The 23,873-nt window shown below is 45.2% G+C and overlaps 1 protein-coding gene across 1 annotated transcript in view; it reads right to left on the bottom strand.

The window, feature by feature from the left end:
• Positions 1-23,873, bottom strand: part of CSMD2 (CUB and Sushi multiple domains 2) — a 531,569-nt gene that overhangs the window by 109,451 nt on the left and 398,245 nt on the right. Inside the window, 5 exon segments of the mRNA XM_030539111.1 lie at positions 226-429; positions 3,667-3,762; positions 5,488-5,601; positions 8,488-8,604; positions 9,657-9,851. Of these exon segments, the coding sequence (XP_030394971.1) occupies positions 226-429; positions 3,667-3,762; positions 5,488-5,601; positions 8,488-8,604; positions 9,657-9,851 (726 nt within the window).

Raw genomic sequence — 23,873 nt, 5'->3', positions numbered from 1 at the left:
TGGCACATCTGGCAAGCAGGAGCAAAGTCCTTAGTAGAGAATGATACCCTCTCAAAGATCATTGTAATCATCCCATAGAATTCAATATTCCGTTAAAAAAACCCTAGAAAAAGGGGATGGTTTTCCATGACTTTCTATAGGGCTTTCCCACAAGGAATACAAAGAGCTAGGCATGCAGAGAAACTTGCTTTCCCTTTAATCCCCCACAGAACCAGGTTTACAAACCAAGACAGGTAGGCACGGAGACATTCCACTGAGCTAATGCTCCCAGCATGGTCAGGCATTCAATACTCCGGGAGCCCTGGAGAGCATATCCGGCACTGCACTCGAATCGGACAATGGCCCCGACAGCGAAATCACTGCCAATCCTCCTCCCGTAGCGGGGCTCCGGCACGGAGCTGCATTGTGTAGCACTGGTGCGAGGAACCGCTTTGAACACAGAGGGAGAAACTGTTAGTGTGATATTAGTAGACCAGAAGCTAGAAGATGCCAAGGCCCTGGGGCTCTCTGAACACAGACTAATGCTTAGCTGGAAAACAGTTTGGTTCGCCTGTGGATTAGTACAGTTAAAACAGATATTAGTGTTATAAGAATGTGTTTAGACTTTATGGCATGCCTGTAGTATACTCCTTGTATTAGTCCTACTTATAATATCTGTATCCCATGCTATAAGGTAATTCTCAAGTGTTCACTCTATAACTAAAATGTTTGTTCTGAAACTATGTAATTCACCAAACAGGAGGTGGGGGAAAGCTTCACCTAATGCAAAATGTTGGATTTCTACAGAAGTTGTTATCACCTGGCCATTAGGAAGGACTACTGAATCCAAATGGGCCACTGTGGAACAGAAACTTTGTCAATTTCTCCCCTACGCCACCCATGAAGAGGTTAGGTGCAGAAGTGCTCATCTCATCAGCTTGGACTCCCGGACCAGAAGGAATTAGGGTGTTTTTATGATGTTTGGACTCTGATAGACAAAGATTTCTAAACATAAGCAAGAGATCCCCAGGATTAACCTGGGTTAGCCCTAATGGACATATAGAACTGGCATATTTCAGCAGCTCTTTCACCATCTGAAACCTGACAGCAACTCATTTGCGTGTGCACATTTATCTGTTTTAACCTCTTAAATAACTCATATCTTTTTCCTACTTAATAAATCTTTAGTTAGTTACAAGATTGGCTATAAGCGTTGTCCTTCATGTGAGATCAAAGGTGCAAATTGACCTGGGGTAAGTGACTGCTCCTTTGGGACTGGGAGTAACCCCAATATTTTCTCTCTTTGGGTAAAATGACCATCTGTCACAGAGTCAAGCTTGCCTGGGTGGCAAGATAGATCGGAATGCCCAAGAGGACTGTTCATGACTCCATGTTAAGGCTGTACAGGACCTGAGGAATTTACCACTTGTTACTTGGTTGGTGAAATCGAATTACAGAACTCACAACCAGTTTGGGGCTTCTGTCTTACCTCTTAACAGTCTGCCCGAGGGGTATTCTTGCTTGTGAGCCATTCCAGACAGCATGACAGTTAGATCAAGACAGGGTTGCAAAACAAGAATATATGGTAGGCTGAACATCAGGCAAAGATTTTGCCCCAGGATTATACGTTCTGACTTTAAAGGGTACATACTGAGTATGCACAGTTAGGCTCTAGGCTGTTTAGGGCAGAGGCTGTCTTTTTGGCTACGTCTTCGCTGCACAGGTAACCCAAGTGCTTGGCACTCAGATCTGAGCATCTGGATGGATTAGTCTAGCCTGAGTGGAAGTATCCCCACTGCAAATCCCTACCGTGCTCTGATGGTTTCTGCATTCACCCACCTGTGTGTCTGCAGGCAAATCTAATGGCTCTTTGTGCTGACATGCTTGGGAGACCCACGTTCACTTCTCTATGCTGCCACAGACTTCCTGTGTGACCTTGGGAGAGTCCCTTAGTTTCTCAGTGCTTCAGTACCCCAACTGTGAAATGGGGATCACAGCACTGCCCGAGCTCACAGGAGTGTTGTGAGAATAAAATATAGGAATGGTTGTGAAGTGCTTTGAGATCTACTGATGAAAACTGCTACATAAAAGAGCTTGGTATTATCATTATTATTAGAGACACATAGAAAGAATTATTCAGTTCACACAAATCACGAGTCCTTGCACACAATCATTTTTGATTATCACTTAACATGTTCGCAGTGATGTACGGACACCACCAGCTAAAGATTTGGACTTTTTTTAAAAGTGAATTTAAAGTAATTCCTGGTACAACACTGGCTCCTGGGCCCCCCTGAAAAATTTTGGGGGGTTTGCAATCATCTTTTCCTATTAATTCAAGGTGGTTTTTCTCTCCTGTGTGAAAGACCCATACAAACAACAGAAGAAACGGGCTATAGAGGGTGCAACTGATGATGAAAAGTGCCGTCACATCCACATGTGAATACTTTAACCTCTTTGTTGCACCATCTCAGGTGTTCTTGTGCTGATGTGTTTCCCCTCACAACACCCCTGCGAGGCAGGGCAGTATTGTTACCTCTGTTTTAGAAATGGGAAAACCAAGGCACAAAGAGGTTATAGGCTGAGTTTTTCAAAGCGTTCAAGCGAACAGGGCACCTAACTTGATTAGGCTCCCTGGCAAATTCCGCCCTAAGTGACCTGTTCATAGCCACATTGAGCTAGCAGTGAAGCTGGGATTGGAACCGAGAGGAAACTGACTTGGTTCTTTCAGGCTACTAGGAGTCTCCTCATTGTAATGGATTGTAACAATGGAATGTGTTATTGTAACATTTTAAAACAATTCTTGTCAACACGAGTGAGGGAGAAAAAAGACAGCTGGGCCCAGGGACTACCCTTATTTCTGTAAGTGCCTGAGCTCCTGCCACTTAGCGGATGATGCTCCTGTGAGCTGTATGGTAGGGGATACAGCTGAGCTTTGGAGAGGGCGAAGGGGTGAGAGACTGACTGTCAGACCTTTGTGTGAGTGGGCAATTTCTCCCAGTGGGAATAAAGAAGTCAAAACACCAATTATTCCTGAATAGGATATCAATGAATTTTCATCTCTCAGTGGCTCTGAGATTTATTAGCACTTCAGGCGGGAATTGCTGGGAAGAGCGGGAAAAACAAAGATTACAAGCACATTAGTGACGTGCTTTTGTTGATTTTAATTCGGTCCAGAGAGATGAATGTCCATGCACTGTGTGTTTTGTTTTACCCAGGATGCCTTGCACACCCTCCCTCTAATAGATCTCAGACAGGCATCCCCACCTACGCATACACAACCACGAGGAAATGGGGAAGCAAGAACTGACTTTGATGCCCATCTGTATTTTTGAAAAAAAAGGGTCCACTTGCCAGCACGTTCTGCTCTGACGAGAACAGAGATTCCTATGAATCTGAACTGCGGCTCAATAGGGTGAATGGGACGAATCATTTTTGCATTAGACAGACAACCCATCATGTGCTTGGCCTCTCTCCAAGCTACCAAAACAATTGCACCTGTGTGCCTGACTCCACTAATCTCCTGCCCTCAAATCCACTGAAACAAGAGCCGATCAAAGATGCTCAGGACTTTGCAAGATCAGGTTCAAATCTGAACCACCTATCTGGAAAAAAAAAAAGTGCTTGTCAATGTCAATGAGACATTTACTCACCATGGACGTATCTCTGGACCACAACTGCACCTACCTTGGTAGACAAAATGAAATCCTTTGGCAGTTGCTTGACCCTTGGCACTGAACTTAATGAGGATTTGATTGGTGGTGGCTAAGGGCAATGATTCACCTAGACAGGGAGAAAGGGAAACAGACGACAGGCGTACACATATTACAGCATCATCCAAGAAACTGGTTTACTGAGGCCTTTCTGCTAAGACCTTCTCAACATGGGAAACTTCTATGGTATAGGTTTTTCTGAAGCTGACATGGAGGAGTCTTCCTTACACACAGAGCAATTTTTAATTGTACCCAGGGATCAGTGAGAATCTATTTGTAGAAGCACATGACTCTGCACAGCTGGGGGTTGCCTATGGTGGGCTTTTTTTTTCAGGAAGAAAAAATGCAATTGTGGCTGCAATTTTTAAAAAAAAATTAATTTCCTTTTTTTAAAGAACCAAACTCAAATTTTGAAGGGAAAAAAAAGGTAGGGTGCACACCTTACAAAAACACTGTCCTGAGAAGTCTAGTCCCTGGTGACGATTTTCAGAAGTGATCGGCAATGAGGACAAGTTCTCAGTGTGTTTTGAAAATCAGCCCCCTCTAAGGTGTCTCAGGCTGGGCTTCCCCAAAATGAAACACCAAATATCAATGGTCAGTCTTGGCCTAGACGTATATCACCCACTAATGGGGATCTCACACCACACACACGACAAGGAAACAAGTTCCTTAAGTACAGCATTGGGAAGCTAAAGCCAAACAAGGAATGGGTGGGTCCTGAAAATGAAAGGAAGGCAATGTTCAGTTGGAAGATAACATCAGCTATGAGGGGAGAGACACTGCAATCACTTTCTGCAGGGAAATGTGATTTTGTGTTGGCTGAGAACTGAATAGGCCTCCAGCATCACTTCAGGAAACCAAGAAGATGGTCTCAGTTACAGCAGCCATGCCGGAGCTGCCCATGAAGAGCTCAGCAATCTGGAACTGCTCAGAATCTACCATCGTGGTCTGCATGATGGCCTCTTTCTCCCTTGATATTGCAACCCCCTGTTTTGAAAGGGCTTGTAAGGGGCCGAGCACAGGGCAGCCTATGCCTCATTCACACAATGCCTGCACAGGAGGAATTCTCCCCTGGCTGGCTAAAGGGCTTTCACAGCCCCTGTATGCCACCGCACAGGAGTACACAGTGCGTAACAGAGGGAATTAATCCCTCTCTGTTCCTAAATAACCATTTATCAGCATGCCACATTTGGCACTTCTCCACTGCCAGGGCCAACTCCAGCTTTTCTGCTGCTCCAAGCGGCAAAAAAAAAAAAAAAAAAGAGACAAGTGGTGGCACTTCGGCAGCAGCTCAACCGCGCCACTTCTTCTGTGGCAGTTTGGCAGCGGGTCCTCCCTCTCTTCGTCTTCGGCGGCAATTCAGCAGCAGCTCAAAGAGGAAGAGAGGAAATGAGGGACCCGCCGCCAAATTTCCGCCGAAGACCCGGATGTGCCGCCTCGATACCGGACGGAGTGCCGCCCCTTTGATTTGGCACCCCAAGCACCTGCTTGCTAAGCTGGTGCCTGGAGCTGGCCCTGACACTGCAGCTGGAACTGAGCCTCCAGGCCAGGTTCACGGTCAAGCTGGCATGAGTCTGTGTACCTGAGCTGGAAGAATCACTCCCAGCTGCAGCATAGACATACTCACTGGCCTTGCCCAACTTATCCCCACCGGCTAGCAGTGCTGCCATATTCGCCATAGCCCAGGGTCGTTGCTTGTCACTGATCAGTCAGTGCGATGACATTTTGAGAGGCAAGGCCCCATCGATCATTACGGGGCGTTACGTCTCTGCCAGCACCGGTGACTGATCCTTACCTGTGTGAGAGCCGGAGAGCGAGCTGAGGAGCCGGGAGTGTTGGTTGGGTCCATCGTGAACTTCTATGACATCATTGAGCGCTGTCTGGAAGAAGGCGAACTGCCCAAAAACCACTGTGAATGGAGAGAATGGAACCAATAAGGGCAAGAGACAGGGAACACACTGCAATTCAGCTAAAGCCAGCCTGCAACGCTGAGATGCTTCAGCTTCAGGTACCTCCAGCCTGTCTTGAGAACCCAGAGACAAGTGCTCGATTGTCAGCCCCTCAGACGGAAATCCCTTATTTATCCATAAAGCAGGTACAACATGAGCAGCAGCAAGCTTCCAAAATGCTGGCTCACCAAGGATTCATAGACCAGAAGGGATGATCTTATGGCGAGTCTAGCCTGGCCAGCTACATAACACAGGGTATATCATTTCACCCAGTGATAACGATCAATTATTATTTATTATTTGTATTCTGATAGCACTGAGAAGCCTTGGACCAGAACTCCATGGTGGTAGGCACCATACAAACAAAGAACAAAAAGCTGGTCCCTGCCCCAAAATGCTTAGAGTGAGTTTTTTTCAAATTAAAAAATTGAGCCCTTAATTGAGAACATAACATAAAAATGGCCAGACTGAGTCAGACCAACGATTCATCTAGCCCAGTATCCTGTCTGCTGACAGTGGCCAATGCCAGGTGTTTCAGAAAGAATGAACAGAACAAGCAATTATCAAGTGAGCCATCCCCTGTCACCCAACCTCAGGTTCTGGCAAACAGAGGCTAGGGACACCATCCCTGCCCAATTCCAGCCCCAACCCCATCTGCTTTGGAAGGACACCTCCTGGTGATGAAAAGATACTTGAATTTCCAGTCAGTTCTAGGCACCTCTGCTGAGACTGCCAATGAGGAAGTCACTCTGTGTTCTCCATTTTACTGCTTATTTTCTAAATGCACCCAGATGACCCCCCATCTCACCCATGGGAAAAGGATAATGAGATGATCAGGCCATTTTCAAGTTGGTGTGTGCAGATTTGGGTAATTTTTGTAAATTTTTCAAAATACAACAACAGTATTTATCTCAAGAACCCAAGGCTCTATTCCTTCCCCCCTCCCCCGAGCTGTGTATCTGTAAGTTGCAAACGCCCAGCTACAAATTCACTAAAGGTAAGGTCCCTCACTGTGAAATTCATCAACAACCAAGCTGCAACGTTTGTTACTTTCAAATTCAGTTTTACAGCGTGGCTTCCATGCTAGGACACTGCAAGGGGGCTGGACTGGCCCCCTGACACCTGCAGTCTGGAGAATCAGGAAAGGAAAGGAAACAGGATTCCTGCAGAATTTGCTACTAGCGGTTTCCCCACTCACTTTTAATTAAGCTATTGAAACACGGTGTGTGGGGGAAAGAAACTAACTTTGCAGTCATCATACTGCAGATAGGAAGTCAGGACGCTCATCAAGACATTTTGCTTAGATACTTTACTGATTCAAGCATATGGCTCAGCAAAAGTACCAACAGTAGCACCTTAACGGGGCTGGATGGCGCTGTGGAATGGTAGCGACCTATGGTGTATTTCACAGCTTGATCATGGGTCCAAATCCGCCTCAAGTCAATAAAGACTGAAGGTCATTGCTGTGTGCGAGCTACTGAGGGGAAGAAATTGGCAGCCCTAATTCAGTCCCAGATAGAACTGGGTGTCCTTATCCAACCTTGCTGTGTCAAGGGCTATGGGGACTGATTCCATTGTAGATCAATAGAATACGGCAGCCTACAGAAGCTTGTCTTGTGGAATAAAATTTACAGGGCTTCACTCTACAGAGCTGTCAGTGCAGCAAGTTTCATGAGCCCTAAGTTCACTTTGAAAAAGAGAAAATATGTTAAACAACATTAATACCCATCCATCTAGCTGTCTCAAGGGTTTCCAAGGTACATATCATGCTGGTATCCAGGCACCGTACAAAATTAAGCAACATCAGAGTCTATAACTAAAATGTTGGTGCATGGATTTAATCTGGCTCTGGTGCGCATTTAGGCCCTGATTCAGCAAAGTACTTAAGCACGTGAATGCTCCCACACCTATTCAGCCCAGCTTGTTTTGCTGAATCAGGGCACAGCGCTGTCGATATCGCAGAATAATCACCAACTCTTCCCCCCGCCCACTAGACAGAGTTCTGCTCTAATCTCAGATTCCAATATTCCATGCAGTAGCTTTAGCAAAATGAAGGTCACGACAAGTCTACAGGAAAAATAACATCTCAAAGGGAGCTTTGCACACGAGAGAGAGCTTTTCTCATCCGACAGTCTAAATATGGTACAAGTAGCTGCACCTCCTCATTGTGCATATTAGAATGGCAGAGAGCATTATCATTCTTGCTGGGGCAACATTTCTATCTACTGCCTGTGATAGTATTTCACTTGACAGTGGCTGAATTGCAAAGATCAGTTCTAACAGTTGTTCTAACAGTTCTATATTTACCTTCTAAATATCCATTCAACAAACACTTATTTTCTGAAAGATTTTTAAAGGGCCACCAGATTGATTTTTACTCATACCTCTCTCTCTTTCACATACACACACAATTTTAGCACAAAATTTAGCATATATTTGGGCTGAATACATTTGCACTCTCAGACATCTTCTGAAGGAGAAGACTGCTGTCACTGCTCCATTGCAAAACATAATCGCTGTAAAACTAAATTTTCACTTCCCCCCCCCCCCAAACCAGTAACAAAACCTTTGTCAATTTCTTTTTTGCCATTTTTGTGTAATTTTTAAATTAAAATTTTTCCAACACCTCTGTACATGAAATTTAATTTACAGTCAATAGTGTCACTTTTGCTGTATTTCCCATTCCTCCTCCTCCCCAGTAATAATACACTCACACTCAGTTGTAGAAAATAGACTGTGAGGGACATTTTCAGCTGGTATAAACTGACTCATCTCCAGTGGCTTCAACAGAGCAATGCTGATTTATACCAGCTGAGAATCTAGCCCACTGACTGCACGGCATATACCGTAGTCCTTCGGCACGATGACAAAATAGAGGCAGATTTGTCCACTGGTGTAATTCCGAGGATAATTTGGAGACAGAACTACTCCATCTGATCCAGTGTACTGACCACCACACGGTGCTGAAAGACAAAGTCAGGAAGAAATCATTGGAAGAAATCACTGGAGCAACTGTCATTCGAGCCTTAGCTTCAAGCATTACCCATTTTCTCCACTGCTTCAAAATACATCCAGCCATGTGCTTATAATTCTGAGCAGGGACCGGTTGCCCAAGTCTGTGATCAGCTCTACATTTCAGGTGGAGCAGGACTCCTGCAAGTTCTCATTAAGAACAATACCGCTTATTCTAATTCGAGTTCATGCTTGCTTCATGTTTAATTACCACCACCATACCAGGGACTAGGAGGATGTCACGGACAGTATGTAGCCATATGCGTGATCTCCAGTGCTATCTATCTGATTATAAAGCACAGGAGTTGGAGGGATGGGTTCTTAATCTTTTCATTGTTTCTCAGCAATAGGAGATAGGCTCAGGGACCGACACAACACTCCCCATCAGAACACTTTCAAACCATCGATTTCTCCAATCCACACCCGTGTTCCAACCTCATATTAGTCTCTTGTCCAGTTCCCGTTAGAAATAGAGCTGGTCAGAAACATTTTATCAACATAATTTTCTGATGAAAAACAGGAAAAACTTATGAGAAAAAACATTTTCCTGTTTTCTTACCAGCTCCCACCTTGGCTCAGGAAATCAATTAAGCACGTGCTTGGGTACCTTACTAAATAAGAATGAATTTCAGCTCAGGCTTAAGTGGCTTCCCAAATCAGATGCTGTATTAGCAATGCAGAATTTGTCCTGCTGGATCTGATAACTGGTTTATTCCAGTACCGTCTTTGTCAGATGCTTCTGAAGAAGGGACAAGATCCCTCATAATGGACATCTATGACATAATTTGCATACAGAGTAAGTTTCTTTCTGACCTCAGACAGTGAGGGCTTTCATTTTTCATTCAATATTTTTTACAGGAGTAAAAACAAAGCTCCCCCCAACACCCGACGAACTTGCTATAAAAGGGACACCCGTGCATCTGAATGGTTTGTGCCACAAAAAGGCTCGGCAGCAGGCATGGACATTTCGGAGCCAGCTCCTCGCTCACCTCACCAGCCTTACCTGTGCATGTTGGCCGAGGTTGGTTCCACGTGGGTTTCCCATCCCCTCCCATTATGCATGTCAGGGTGGATACTCCTTCGATTTCATAGCCACCATCGCAGTAGTAGGTAATTGTCGATCCCAGTTTCAGGTCTGTGCCCACTCGGGTGCCATTCTTAACTGACCCAGGATCAAAGCAAGACTCCCTGGGATTTTCTGCAAAATAACATTGCAAGGACATTTAGCGTGTTGATTTGACTGTTTTAGATGCTCATCCAGCAGGTAAATAGTACGTGGTGCCAGCCCTATCAGTTACAGCAGGTAACTGGGAGTCAAGACTACTGAGTCCTATTATTAACAGCTGTGCCACTCAGGGGCTGTCTTCCCTATAGAATCAGCCTGGGATCCTACCCAGGTGTTGTCCCTGTCCCCCCTGCTGTCTGCACATAAAAACCTCTCACTTGAGTTTAATAGTACTTTCAAGCTAGCAAAGTTGGGGGCGTGGGTTAGAGTTCAGGTTCTGCTTTCACTCGGGTAGAAACTACCCACTTTGCAGTGGCTAAATCACTCAAGTGCTGATAGTCCTCCAGTGCCTTCCCACAATTCCCCCCATATGCCCAGAAGGACAGACAAGATCTCCGACAATTCACTCAAAAAGAGTCAGAGAGCAGCTCAGCTTACTGCAGCATGCAAAGAACCACGGGATATGCCGTCAGGAGCCCTAGCAACACACATGAGGAAGGACAGCACCAGAGGACCCAGTAACTTGGGTACAGGCTTTGCAGCATGGCTGCTCACACCTGGACTAGCTAACTCAGATGCCAGTCACCTGGGCTAACTCTGCAGTGAAGATAAACTTTCACTCACTGGGTGTCGTTGGGAACATCACTTGGCTGCTCTACCACTCAGTTTTCCCATCTTTAAAATGGGGGAATAACACATCACAAGGATTTTGTGAGCCTTATTTTACTATTTGTAAAGTGCTTTTAGATCTTCAGATGAAGAGCGTTTATTACACGCAACCTCTGGAAATGCTGTGGTGTTGCTGACATTACAGTTCATTTTTTTATAGGCCCCCAACTGGGCCTCCAATTTTGCACAGAAATTCCGCTGAAGGCACCACAAACCGTAGTCACAGAGTTACACACTCAGGGAAAAAATTTCAAAAGTCTCTAAGTGATGCAAGTGCCTAAATCCCAATTTTAAAAGTGGCTTAGGCACTTAGAAAAACCCCAATGAAAGTCAATAGGAGTTAGGCTCCTAAATCACTTGGACACTGTTGACGATTTCCCCCAAGTCCTATAGTGTGTCTTTACAAGTAAGCCTGGACATAAAATTATGGATGATATTAAAAACGTGTCTCTGAAACCCTCCCTAAGCAACTATGCTTTTCCAAACAACAGGCAGATCCCAGTTTCAAAACCAGCCTTTTCTGATCTGGGATTCCGCTTCAGCCCATTATAACACATGGGGGTCATTGCAAGATTTGGATCCAGATCCATGCCTGGATTTCAAACACATTCTCACACACTGGGGATATTCAGATCCCAGATTTTGGTCTAGGCCCATCTCTAAATTACTGGCACAAGCACAGCATGGTGGAGGAGGGGAGATAGTGATTGTGCAAGTATTTACTGGTACCAAATCAGGCACATAGGCAGAGCTTTTATTTAAGTAGCTGCATACATGCTTTGCCGAACTGGAGACAAAATGCAAGGAACTTTGCAAACCAGAGCATGTAACTGCACGTGCAGCCTGTAAAGTAAGGGATCCATTCCCTTAATATAGTTTGGATGCACATCATCTATCCACGGTATCTCTCAGGCACCCGTCAGTCTAGCATCTAACAGCTTAGTGCTCTTACTCTCAGTGATATACAGTGCCATGTGCTAGCTGGTTTTTTATCCAGATGTGTAGATTACTGCAGAATCACTACATGCAATTAGACAAAACAAAGACATTTTTCATTCTCTTTCCCATGCTCTGCAGAATTAAAATAGCCATTTATATATGAAAATTCCAGTAAAGATTGCAGATCTGTCAGGCTGTGCATATTTTTCTTCTGCTTCATAGGGACTTTTTTAAAAATGAAATATAATTAGGGGTTTTGATTATTCCTGTGCTTTTGTCATTTAGAAATTGCTGATTAAAGCTCAGGGCTTTTTGGTGAACAGTGTGGTCTGTGAACAATTACAATTGCCTAAGAATTATATTGTGCAGTTTTAATTTTGTTTGAAAGAAAGAAGACTCAACCCACTCCTACCAGGCCCTGCCCTGGCTTCTTTGGAAGCAAGATTAGCTTTGTGGTTTCCTTCCCGCGAACATTAGACAGCGGCTCAGGTAGGCAGAGAACAAAGAGTCTGAAGTGCTTCTATTGGGGATAGTTGCACTGGGACACAGGAGGTAAAGCATCTCTTCTTCTCTAGAGGGGAGCACTGTCTAGTGGTAAAAGCACAGGATGAGGAGACAGAACTCTAGGGTTCTTTACCTGGCTCCGCCACAGGCTTACCGCATGACCTTGGCCACCTCACTGCCCCTCACTGCAACTTTATTCTCTTAACTGTAAAATGGGATAATGCAATTTAGTTGCCTCTCGCAGGGAAGGTATGTGTGTGCTGTGAGGCATAATCAGCCATCTGTTTGTAAAGGGCCTTGATGCTCAGACAGACCGTGGTAAAATACTTCTATTCTCAGAAGCTATAAAGAACTTTGTTTTTATTCCATCATTTCATGCCTGAGCAGAAGCTGGATGCAATAAAGAGACATTAGCCATGCCGACTAGGAAGAGACCAGGCCTGGAGGTCTCACTTTACCCATGGCGATGGAGAGCATGACCACTAGGCTGTGCAGTTAGACAAGGAGCCAACATTTTTTGTCTTCTTTAACCCTCACTCTTCCGATAATGACCACTGCTGCTCAGCCAGGCTATAATAGTGAGCAGGCAGCCTTCATCAATACAAAGATTCTTCTGTATACTGTTGGGATGGTGCCAAATTACTATGACTTACCGTGGCTGACATGCATAAGTGTGGTAAAGCATGAGTTTGGTATGGCTTGGAATTTGCTAGAGGATTCTGGGAGCAGGATTCTCTCAGCATCAGACAGTTGGTGTAGAAATTTACTGAGAGTACTGAAATTGCACTGGAATGGTTAATAAAGGCTGTATCTGTGCGTGTTTCTCTTGAAACCTGTCAGCCAATTGACCAGCTCACAAAGTAAAGAAAAACTCAAAATAGGCCACCAGGGAGCTTGGTACAGGTTAACCCGAGTCAAAATAACCTCTTCTGGAGAACACCGCACTAGACGCTCAAGTGAATGATTGATGAGAGGGTAAACGTTGATTGAGCTTCGGTCTGTGCCTGTTTAGCAGCCCCCTTCTAAAAGATTAATTAAAGAAAACCAGTAATGAAACACTCACAGGGCATATTTCTGGGACATGTGACTCCTGTGAGAACAAAAGGTATAAATGCTAAGGAGAGTACATTAGTTAGTTAGTTCCCCAACTGACATCTAAAGAGGTCTGTGATGCTGTAAGGCAGAGGGCCAGGGTAGCCAAGACCCTGCTACAAGAGACTTGTGTAGGACTGTTGAATCAGAAGGCCTTGGGGTAACCAAGACCCTGCAGCGAGGGACATTTGACAGACCAAGTGCCTGAGAGGGGAAAAGAAGAAAAGAAAAGAAGTCTCCCTCTAGGACTGGTACCTATACCTGCTTTGTTTGCCAAGGAAGATACTGTGTAAGGCCAGCACAGTTACTGAGGGTTTATGCTTGGGGAATTGAGGCTTATTAGGGAGATGTATATTCTGTAACCTTTACTGCTTGTGCAATTCTTTCTCAAATAAACTACCGTGCATTAAGCATATTAAATCTGAATTTTCAGTGGTACTGGTAACAATCCACCCAGTTATGGGCCATTACAGATCCGTTTTAACATACGCCGCTCAAGAAACACTTGGAGTGCTGAGCATAGCTACCTGGACATGGAGCTGAGGCCAAAAACGGCCCGGATTTCATCGCCAGAACCCAGCACCAGCCTTTGGGGATGAGAGCAGAAGCTGAGCACCCCGCTGCACATCTGCAGTGCACCCATGACTCCATCGGCCTGGGAGTGAGGCACCGCTGGTAGTGACTGAATTTGCATCCCATGCCCTGAACAAGGCAGAAGTGCTGCTGCCCGACAAAGCCAACGCAAGTACATCACCGCCCAGGAGACATTTGCAAAAGTAAATGCTGCGCTTGCTTGTTCAAATTGTTTCTCAGTTCTGCAGTTCTGTGAATGCTAGTATTCGTTATTAGCCTCCTCTCTAACAAGGCTGCACCCAACAGGTCTCCTCATGACCACGTTATGCCTCTCTTGTGATTTTGAACCATTTCCCTGCATTTCATCTCACAAGCTAATGTCGCCTCAACCTGCCAATCAGCCTCCCACCCAGCTGTCAGGTGCCTTAGCTATATACTTGATCTCAGTTTCCGCTCTTGCTTTCAAAAATCACGATGTTCAGAGCTCCAGTCACTCTGCCGTCGGGGGCTGGTGGCTGATTGCTTAAGGATCCCCCTGCTGCTCTTTTGTTTTCTTCCTTTTTGGCTGTTTTTCTTTTCCCTGGAGAGTCCGTGCCTCTAGGGACAGTACGTACCTTAGTCAGGCATGCAGATGATTCCCCTTGGCATGCCGATAATACCCCCGCCCCAACTCCTTTACTGGCCAGTCGCTGTGACACCAGCCAATGCTGACCTATGAATGTGTTCACAGAGCAAAATGTCAGGACATTCTCCAGTTTAAGGAGGATTTTGGTCCAGTGGTGGCAGCAGAGGAGGAAGAATCCGGGCTTCCAGGTTGGATACCCAGCACCACCACCAAACTCATCATGTGATCACGGGCAAGTTTTAATCTCTCTGTCCTGTGATTTGCTGGTCTACAAAATGAGCGTCGTACCTCACCAAATTCCAGGTCTGTGAAGTAAGTGGTGATTGGTTCAAAACCAGCCACAGCTGGCAGTGACCGAAAAGCATTTGACATCTTGCAAAACGAGTGTTTGAGTGTCTCATTCCAGTTCCAAAGGGACAGCTATCCACATTTCTCTCTCTCTCTCTCTCACATATACACACACAAGTAACTGTTCACCACCAAAATTGGCCCTCTGCGTAGCCAGCTTGGCAGTAAGAGCAAAGAATGACTGAGCCAAATGGGGCACAGATATAAACCAGTCCCCTGACATCTTCCTGGCCACAGACTGGATATGCTGGGGGGACACTGTGAAGAAAACTTGTGCAGCAGTTGTCTACATTGCATCTGTTCTGCAGACACAGGACGGTAGCTTCTAAGGCTGTTGCTATGGGGCTCTTCATGAGCACTAAATGCTCAAACAACGCTTTGAAAAGTTGCAGAAAAGAAAATAATCAGTGTGAAGTTTCATTTAGCAAGAAAAAAATTAAATAAACCAGACTGTTACCCTGCTGGGTCCTCGGTTCCACACACAGCCCTCGCTGCTCAACTAGAGCCATCAGTGCGTGCCCCTTTTCCAGTGACAATGCCAAAGCTGCCTTGAAAGAAGCACGGCCTCTGTTCCTTTGATACAGTGAGATCACAAGACACAAAAAAGCCAGGTGCGTTTACAATGCACATACCCGTATTTCCAAGTGCAATATAATGAATCATTTTATGGGGCAGTTTGAACCATTCCCCCTCTTTGGGTCTCTCTGAAAGCTAAACACGACTGGATGTTCTATAGCATGTCCTGCCTTATATTGCTGAGCGTGCTGCAGCTCAGCGGGAATTTCCATCTTCAAAAGGTGAACGGGCAAAGCCGCTTTGATCAAGTAATAACTGGCTCGCAATGGACGGTTGTGGAAGGGTGAAAAGTAATCAGCTGTGCCTCGTTTGTTCTCGGTTCCTTGCCTCTTCACTTCCAGATTCCAGCCAGGAACAAGATTGGGATGCATTCAAAGAGTGCGAGAAATGTCATGAAATGCCTAACTGTGACTTTCTCTCATCCCTCCTGTACCAAAGAGGTCTGGATAAATCTGGATAAGCGTCTAGGGTCAGATGCTGTGCTGAGCTTCCAGGAGGTAAAGCCCAGAGGGAGGAGGCGGCAAACACGACTTTAACCCACCTTTGTGTTAAGTTCCTGGCATAATTTAGCCAGCTCTAGGGGCTGCTCTAAGTTATGTCAGCTTCCCCAAGCCTGCCTACACCCTGCAGCACACAAGCCAGAATTATTGAAGCAACATGCACTACAGCTTGGCCCCTCCTGTCTCCAACTCCACCCCTGTGCTTTCCCCTAAGCTAGGGATGTGGTGGGGGAGAGGGAGGAGGAACCCATGTAGGACTGCCTATAGTAACCCAACAAAGTGCCCTCCCTCAGAGATTTTTCCTTCAGCCTCTTGCAGGATATTTATATCCCCTATATTCTGCCAGAACTACATATAGGGACAGATCCCCTCCAACAAATTTTGGGGCACTCTTAGGTAGTAAATCTCCAAACCGCTTTAGGATTGATTTCAACAGGGACTTGCTTATCTAAATTTCCCATTCTGAACACCCCTTTCCCTCCCCCATTATCCCAAAGAGCATCAATGTCCTCCAATATTTGTGTGTTCACCTGAGACCTACAAATAACGCAGGCACAACATTTTGGATGCCACAAGCCATCATATGTTCTATACAAGCAAGATATGACAAACTGGCAGCTTGTCCATTTCAGCTACTGGAATTAGTGGGTAATGCTCAGTGATTCCAACAGCCCTTCATAGCGTTGCTGCAAACGAGTGCCTTCTAGCTTAGGGAATCATTTCAAATGCCGCTTGAAACTTAGATCCACTCATCACCAGAGTGTTTTTCCATAGATTAACGTTCTCTCCTGCTGATGGACAATGGTATAGTTTTAAGTCCTTTCTTATTCTTCTTGCTGCTGCATTTAAGCTCTCGTTATAGGAGAGCTAGTCAATATAGATAAAGAAAAATGGATCTCAGCCTGTGCCCAGACTGCAAATCAAACCTCTCCTGAGGTTCAAAAAATATGCAGTTACTTCCCCCGAATCCCAGTTCAGCATTTCCTGGGGCCAGCTGGGATGCAAAGTAAAAAATGCCACTGGAGTGCAAAGCAGAAAGATTTGATGGCAGGCTGGCTATCTGGAGGGACTGCGTTCATGTGGTCACAAAAGGCGCAGGAAGTTTGCAAAATTCAGATAAGCATCAAAGCACTCAAACTACTGGAGTGCTGACTAAAATCCAGTGCAACTTTGGATCTTTTTGAAATTCACCACCCGCTATGAATGACCCCAAATCTGTATTTCGACAGCGCTTCCTCCCTAATGAGTCTTTTCTTCAGTCCTCCAGAGAAGTCATCATCATGCTGAATCTGGGACAAAAGCCCTTTGCAAGTCAACAGATTGTGATGCCTTCTCTGCCAGTGTGTGACTTCAGAGCAGGGCCTTGACGAACAAGCAGAGAGACAGGGTAAATTTTAGCATTTGGAGGAAAAAGACCCAACTAAATAGCAATATTTTTTTTGCAATTTTTAAATGTAATTTGCAATTTCGTCTGCACAGCAGGGTGGTTTTCAAGAGCATGCTGGGTGCACACAGGATGTTGAGCTCGTCTGAAAAACTGGTCCCAGTTGTGTATGCTGAGCACTGGACAATCCTGCTATGGGTTTTTTGGAAATTTAGGCTCCACAAGCATAAGCACAAGCTAAAAATATAGTCAGATGAATGGGGAATACAAGGATGCTGGATCCTGTGTTAATGAGAACAAGTCACTCCTGTCTCGTAGCAGGAGTGAGAGTGAGGAATGGGGAGTGTATAGATAGATGCACATGAACAGGATGATAGTTGCTCTTAAAGCTGTGTCTCCTCAACCATGCTGATTCTGTCCCCTAGGCCCTACATACGCACAAAAGTTGTGCCATTTTAACTGTACTGGTATGGTGAAAGTAGTACCAACCTCAGTGTGGAAGCAGTTACATCAGTATAAAGTGCTTATACCAGTATAGATTGTTCCTGTGTAAGAGAAAGGGCGTAAACTATACCAGTACATACATTACAGATGTCTCCTGGCATAGGTGTATTGGTCAGGGTTGCAAAGTAAAACTGAGTGAATAATGGATTTTTCAGTTTGGGGACAGAAATGAAAAATCTGGAGTGGGAGAGGGAATATATTTCAATTTGAACCGAAACAATTTTTTTGAAAAATTTTCAGCCAATCAAAAAATGACAGAAAAAAGGAGACCAAAACCTTTCCATTTACTAAAAAAAAATTGAGTTTTTTGTTTCAATTTGGCTGGTTTTGAGGTGCTTGTCACGTCTTTTGGGGTATTCTTTTAAAAAATTGGCCAGATTTGAACTAGAAACGCCATTTTGAAATGAAAAAATCAAACAAAACATTTTAAAACAAGAAGTCAAAACATTTAAAAAAGGTCACAAGTAAGCAGCTGTACTTTAAAAAAAAAAGTTTTATTTTTTTCTCAGCCAAAGCTATATGTTGAATTCTACCTGAATTTACAAATCGTTTCAGTGCACCAAAAATGCATTTTTGGAAGAAAAATCTATTTGCTCAAATTATTTTGCCCAGCTCTGGTGTGAAGAGTGCTCCTAATTCAGACACATTGCGTCCCAGCAAAACTGCACTTCTAGCTTGCTTTGCTTGAGGGAGGGGGCGCTGAAATAAACAATACTGGCAAAAACGCAGTTTTGTTGGGATAAGAGCATGGCTATGCTGGCAAAGTGCCCCTAGTATAGACCTTCATACTTATATGCAGCCACATTTTGCTCTCTCCCTGCTATGCCCAGCACAAGTACTGGCAGACTCAGAACCAGAACCATTATGTTTCTACATGTTTTTTTCCCTCCCCTACCCCGAGTGAAAGTTGCCCTTTCAGAGCCATCAGTCCCCGAATCAATTAACATGAAGAGCCGGGGCTGATGCATGTTGCAGCTCGAGCCTAGCAATCTGATCCCAGTCCCTGAGAAGATGTTGGATTTCCAAAAGGGGCTGGTGGATGATTATGGCGTCTTTCCCTGCACATTACTAGTGGAGGATTACGAAGTCCCCGGTAATTGGACTGTTTCATCTGGGGCTGAGACCATTGAGAGATGCAGCTTGGGGACTAGAGTGAAGTCAGTCCATGGGCTGTGGAACTGACCATATGCATTGAGATGTTACAAACAAGCCAGTGTCTTTGAACTGCACTTGGCATTCTGTTCTGGCAATAAGCCCAATGAGATACTTGATTTCTCTTTCATATATTCTCCTTCCGCCCCCCCTTCTTTTTCTTCTTCCTCCAATTCCCCGAAGTTCCGTTTTCTGCAGCTTCTCAAACTCCAATTGCTATCTCCTTCTAATGCGTGGGGAAGTTAATGAGCAAAGTTAAAGCCTCATTCTTTTCTCCCAGCAGTTTGGCTTCATGGGAAGCATGTAGGCGTGATTAACTCTGTAGGTGTGTTTAGGGAAAAAAATAACACTGTACAACAGCCCTAATTTAATGAGGCCACCTTTTGTTCACTACATTTTGGCTGCCAAAAGGGAGGGTGGGGAAAACAGAGACAAAACCAAAGATCTTCATTTGTACTAAAAAGAATTCTAATTAAAGGCTGGAAATTTTTCAATTTGTTCAATTTTAAGAGCTGCTAATTACTCGTCTTCTTAGTTTATAGCTAGTTACTGGAGATGCACCCATTCATTCCGGATGAGAAATGGACAGGATTTGCCATGTCTGACAATAAAACTACTTAGCTTTTCAGCTGCAGACCTCAAAACATTTCCTCTAGGAGGGTAAAGTACCATCACCCCCATTTTACAGATGGGCACAGAGGAAGGGGATGAGATTTGGCTCAGGATATTTGGCAGGTCAGTGGCAGCCTTTGTACCCCAATCTAGCACCCTATCCACTAGACCATACTGCTTCCACGTAGACAGGTTTGGGCCAGCAAGTCTAGCATTCTGTCTCTCATGCATCTGAAAGCAGACAAGCCTTCCCAATGGTGCATCTAATCTGCATCTGGCAGAGGTGTGTTTGAGGAGTCATTTCTTTTTAGCCCCTACTTCTATCATGTCCTAATTTTTCTCTTTGCATTGGCCTGGCTTCCCCAGTTAGTCCAGATGCAGCCTCTCTCTGTCCCCATCAGCTGCTGGTGAGCAGCAGGAACAGCAGACTAACTGTAGCCTGCTGCACATGTAAAGCACATTGGCAGTCCAAGCCCTTCCTTTCCGTAGACGCTTGAATTGATACATCATCCCAGGAATCCAGCCCACATTCATCACTCACAAAATAAAAGCCTGGCTCGGATAGGGGACCCAACGACAAAAATGTCCTAGCAGAGGCAGCATCTCAGCTTGAAATTTCACAAGAATGAGCGAATGGGGCAGGACATCTTCTATTATTGCCAATTGTTGCATCCCTGGCAACACCCTTCCACTCCTTGCTCCACCTTTCAAACCATCCACATGCTCTGCATGGACTGGGCAGCGAGGTTCTCATTCTTCCAGCTCTGCATTATAGAGCAACATTCCATGTTTTCGATACCTCATTTCTCTGCCTTTGGCACAGGATGATGAGCTTTATATCCACCCTCCCCAAAACTTCTGCTAAAATGCAAGATGGTTGTAATGGAATATTCTGCAATGACAAGCAGGAGCCTGTGGTAGCAAAAAAAAACAACTCACGCCCCCAAGGAGAGGATCCCAAATGCAAATGCATTGCAGTTGCAAGGATGCACTTGACTTGTAGCACTGTCTACACTAGTTTCAGTCACCAGGTCCATTCCTGTCAGAGAACCCAAAAAGGCTGGGTTGGTAGGGAGGGAGGCATGTTCAGTGCAGCGAACTGGGCATCAGGATTAGTGTGTACTGTTCCCTGTTCTCTCACTGACTCAATGTGGAGCCACTTAGTTTCTCTGTCCCTTGGTTTCCCCACCTGTAAAATGGAGATGATCGTACCGAGGGATTCTGAGGTGATAAAGGTCGCCTCAGTCGCGGGATGGAGAGGCGAGGCTAAACCACCCTTTGCTGCGAGATCCCCAGATGGAAAGCACTGAAGGGCTGCAAAGTGCCATGGGCCCAGTTCACTGCTGCCCTGCACCTCATGTAGTCATCAACACTACTACCAAGGGAGTGCCAGATGGGTGTAAAATGCCATTCCGTCAGAATGGGATCCTTTCACGTTCACTCGGCACGGACGTGAAAAAGTGCACAAAGTGTAGGGCAGTGGCGAACTGGGCTCTATATTTTGACAGAGCTTCTAGAGAACTGATACGGCCGTGCTTGCGGCTATGCAAGCTGCTGGAGATGTGTGTGCAGACTACCACGGACACGTATGGGAGCAGTACTACAGTAGTGAGAAGTAATTGCAGCTACAGTGAGCCATTCACTGTAAAGGCAGGTCTACAATACACCAAAGACCAGCCCTAAGCCTATTCCTACTTGTGATTTAATGGGCACCTTGACACAGGGGATTAGAGGAGAGGCTCCATGGAGCATGCTTTTTGCGGAGACATTACATTGTACCACAAAGCTAAATACAAACTGGAAAGGGATCGAGAACAATGGAGGGCTGCATTAGAAGAAAATGATTCACACATCAGCTGACAAAAGACAAGATACAGATGGTGCTTTGTTGAGTGGGCCAAGGCGAAACCAGTAAAACAAGATGGTACAGAGCTAACGTCTGTGCAACATTTCAAATACTTTGGTTTCAGTGTTGAGCTGTGATGGGACTGTGGATGCAGATGTTAGGAGTCACATGAAGAGCATGTAAGAGTTGATGGGAACTCTCTGAGATAACGATATGCTAAGTAAACTAGAGAGCAAAGTGTATAAGACTGACTAGGGTGGCCACGACATATGGGTCAGAATGCTGGCCAACGAGGAAGAAAGAAAAACAGCCATGACACAACACTGAAATGAGAATGCTCAGGTGGATGCTGGGTAAGACAAGAACTGATAGGTTGTGTAATGCCATGATATGAGTCACAATGCAAGTAGCCCCCATCACAGAAAAGTTGAGGGAGTATCAACTGAGCTGGCTTGGTGATGTGAGGTGATGAGATGGATGATGGCCAGAACCAAGACTGGGTAGTCATGGGACAAAGACCATGAGGAAAACCTACAAAAAGATGGTTCTAGACACCAGAGGAGGACATGAAGAAGGTCAGTGTCAGCTTAAGAGAGGCAGTTGATAGGAACACTTGGAGATGAAGAACAAGAACCACTGATCCTGACTAATGGGACAAGGCAAAGAAGAAGAAGAAGAATTTTGATGGCAGTTCAGTTACTTCTATGAAGTTTAACCAAACTTTGCCAATGTTTTGGAATTCTAAATCTGAGCTGGAAGTCTCAAATGAATGTCACCAGATGCACAGAGTTTCTTGTTTCTGATGTGCCTGAAATAATCGCTAGAAAAGCCTTCCTGGAATGTTACTGCATTTTTCCTCAAATCCGCATGAGATCCCAATCACCATACCGCTCGAATGGCCCCGCCACAAGAACAACGCATTTAAGCCCACGATGCAACACTCATTGGCCCATGTGGTTCTTTGCCCGGGTTCAATCAGACCGTTTGGCTGGGAGCACGACTAGAAGAGGTCTGACAAACAGAGAAAATCCAGAATCCCTGAAGGCTAAAGCAGAACAGACACTTCAGTGATGGGCACCAGTACAAAACTCTGGCTCCAAAGAACATAAGTGATGAGAGAAGAACAAGAAGATGGTTTGTTCAATGTATTTTCCTGGATGCCTTTTGATTTTGCCTCCCCAAACTGAATCCAATTAAGATAGTAGTTAATCTTCTCACAGTCAAATTCTCATCACATCCTACAGCAAATCAAATTTGTATGTATGTAAAAGAGGGTGTGTATGAGAGAGAGAAAATCCAGTTCCTTGTGAAAGTGGCCTAAAAAGGAAACTTGGAAAACTTTCTTTAGCCCTCAATGACCTTCTGGGCACATTAGTCTAACGTCTCATGCTGCTGTGGGTATGTCTACACTGAAACACCTCCCTCTCCCCACAAAAAACAACTACACAGCAATGAGTCTCAGGGTATGTCTACACAAAGATAAAAAGCCTGTGGGAGGCCTGGGTCAGCTGACTCGGGTTCACGGAGCTCAGGCTGCAGGGTTTAAAATTGCCGCAGGGACATCAGGGCACAGACTGGACTCCAAGCTCTGGGACCTTCCACCCTTGCAAGGTCTCAGACGTCAGGCTCCAGCCTGAGCCCAAATGTCTATGTAGCAATTTTCCAGTCCTGGAGTCTGAGCCCTGTGAGCCAGGCCAGCTGTGTTTTTTAATGCCCATGCAGACATCCCCTGAGACTCGCTGTTGGGCTGTTTTTCTGTTTGTGTATATTTTGCAGTGTAGATACATCCTCAGACAGTCCAAACACCACACAGCGTTTAGAACTGGTTTTTTATTCAGCAGTGGCTAGCCTTTCCCCAAATAAATCCATGCTGCCTCTAATCACAGCCCGTTTCTCAAGCTGCATCCCTTCCTAAACCCTGCCAAATGATGTCTCTCATTCCACCCTCAGCCCTTCCCTACCCCGCACACATTAACAGTGCTCTGCCACGTCCCAGCCTGGCTTGAAAGCAAAGAATAGCTAAAAAGACCAGCTTAAGACTTTAATCATTTCTTACACCCCTAGCCTTTAGAGCTGAATCCACCAGAAGGTGTGTTTTACCCTCGATTCCCTGGAGAAAGAAACAAAATACTTTAAAGGCCGTAAAGCCACTGCTTTAATAAGAAAGGACACCTGGCTTGGCAACTGGCTCCCCTTATAAATACACTTTGGGGCCAAAGCTCTTTTGTCTAATAAGTCTGTGCCACTCCAACGAGAGTAGCTCATGCATAATGGAGAGTACAATTCATCCAGGGTTTAAGGCCAGACGCTTTCCTGAATCCAGGCCTTAAAAAGGAATCTGCGAATAGCCCTTTAAAAGGTGAGCTGCCGGGGGGTGGGGTGGGGGGAATTGGGCTGTAATGCTGGTTTCTTGATTCCTTATGATAGCTAAAAGCTACCCCAAACAGCCACCCCTCCTGCTTGTTTTTTACATTACAATTTCGGGTCCGGTCTGCCCTAGAAAACTTGATGGAATGTAACGTCGACGATGGGCAGGATTAAACCTGGGGCCTCTGGAGGTTAGTGCACGACCCTCTAGTACATGAGCTAAAAGCCAACCGGCTGCAAGCTACGGCTGTAGAACAAACTCATTAATCTCTCTAAGAGGTCTTGGTTCCACTGGCTGGGACAG

This window comes from Gopherus evgoodei, chromosome 20 (genome assembly GCF_007399415.2).
Source record: "Gopherus evgoodei ecotype Sinaloan lineage chromosome 20, rGopEvg1_v1.p, whole genome shotgun sequence".
Taxonomy (NCBI): domain Eukaryota; kingdom Metazoa; phylum Chordata; order Testudines; family Testudinidae; genus Gopherus; species Gopherus evgoodei.
Note: the sequence above shows the minus strand (reverse complement) of the source record. Positions and strands in the feature narration are given on the sequence as shown.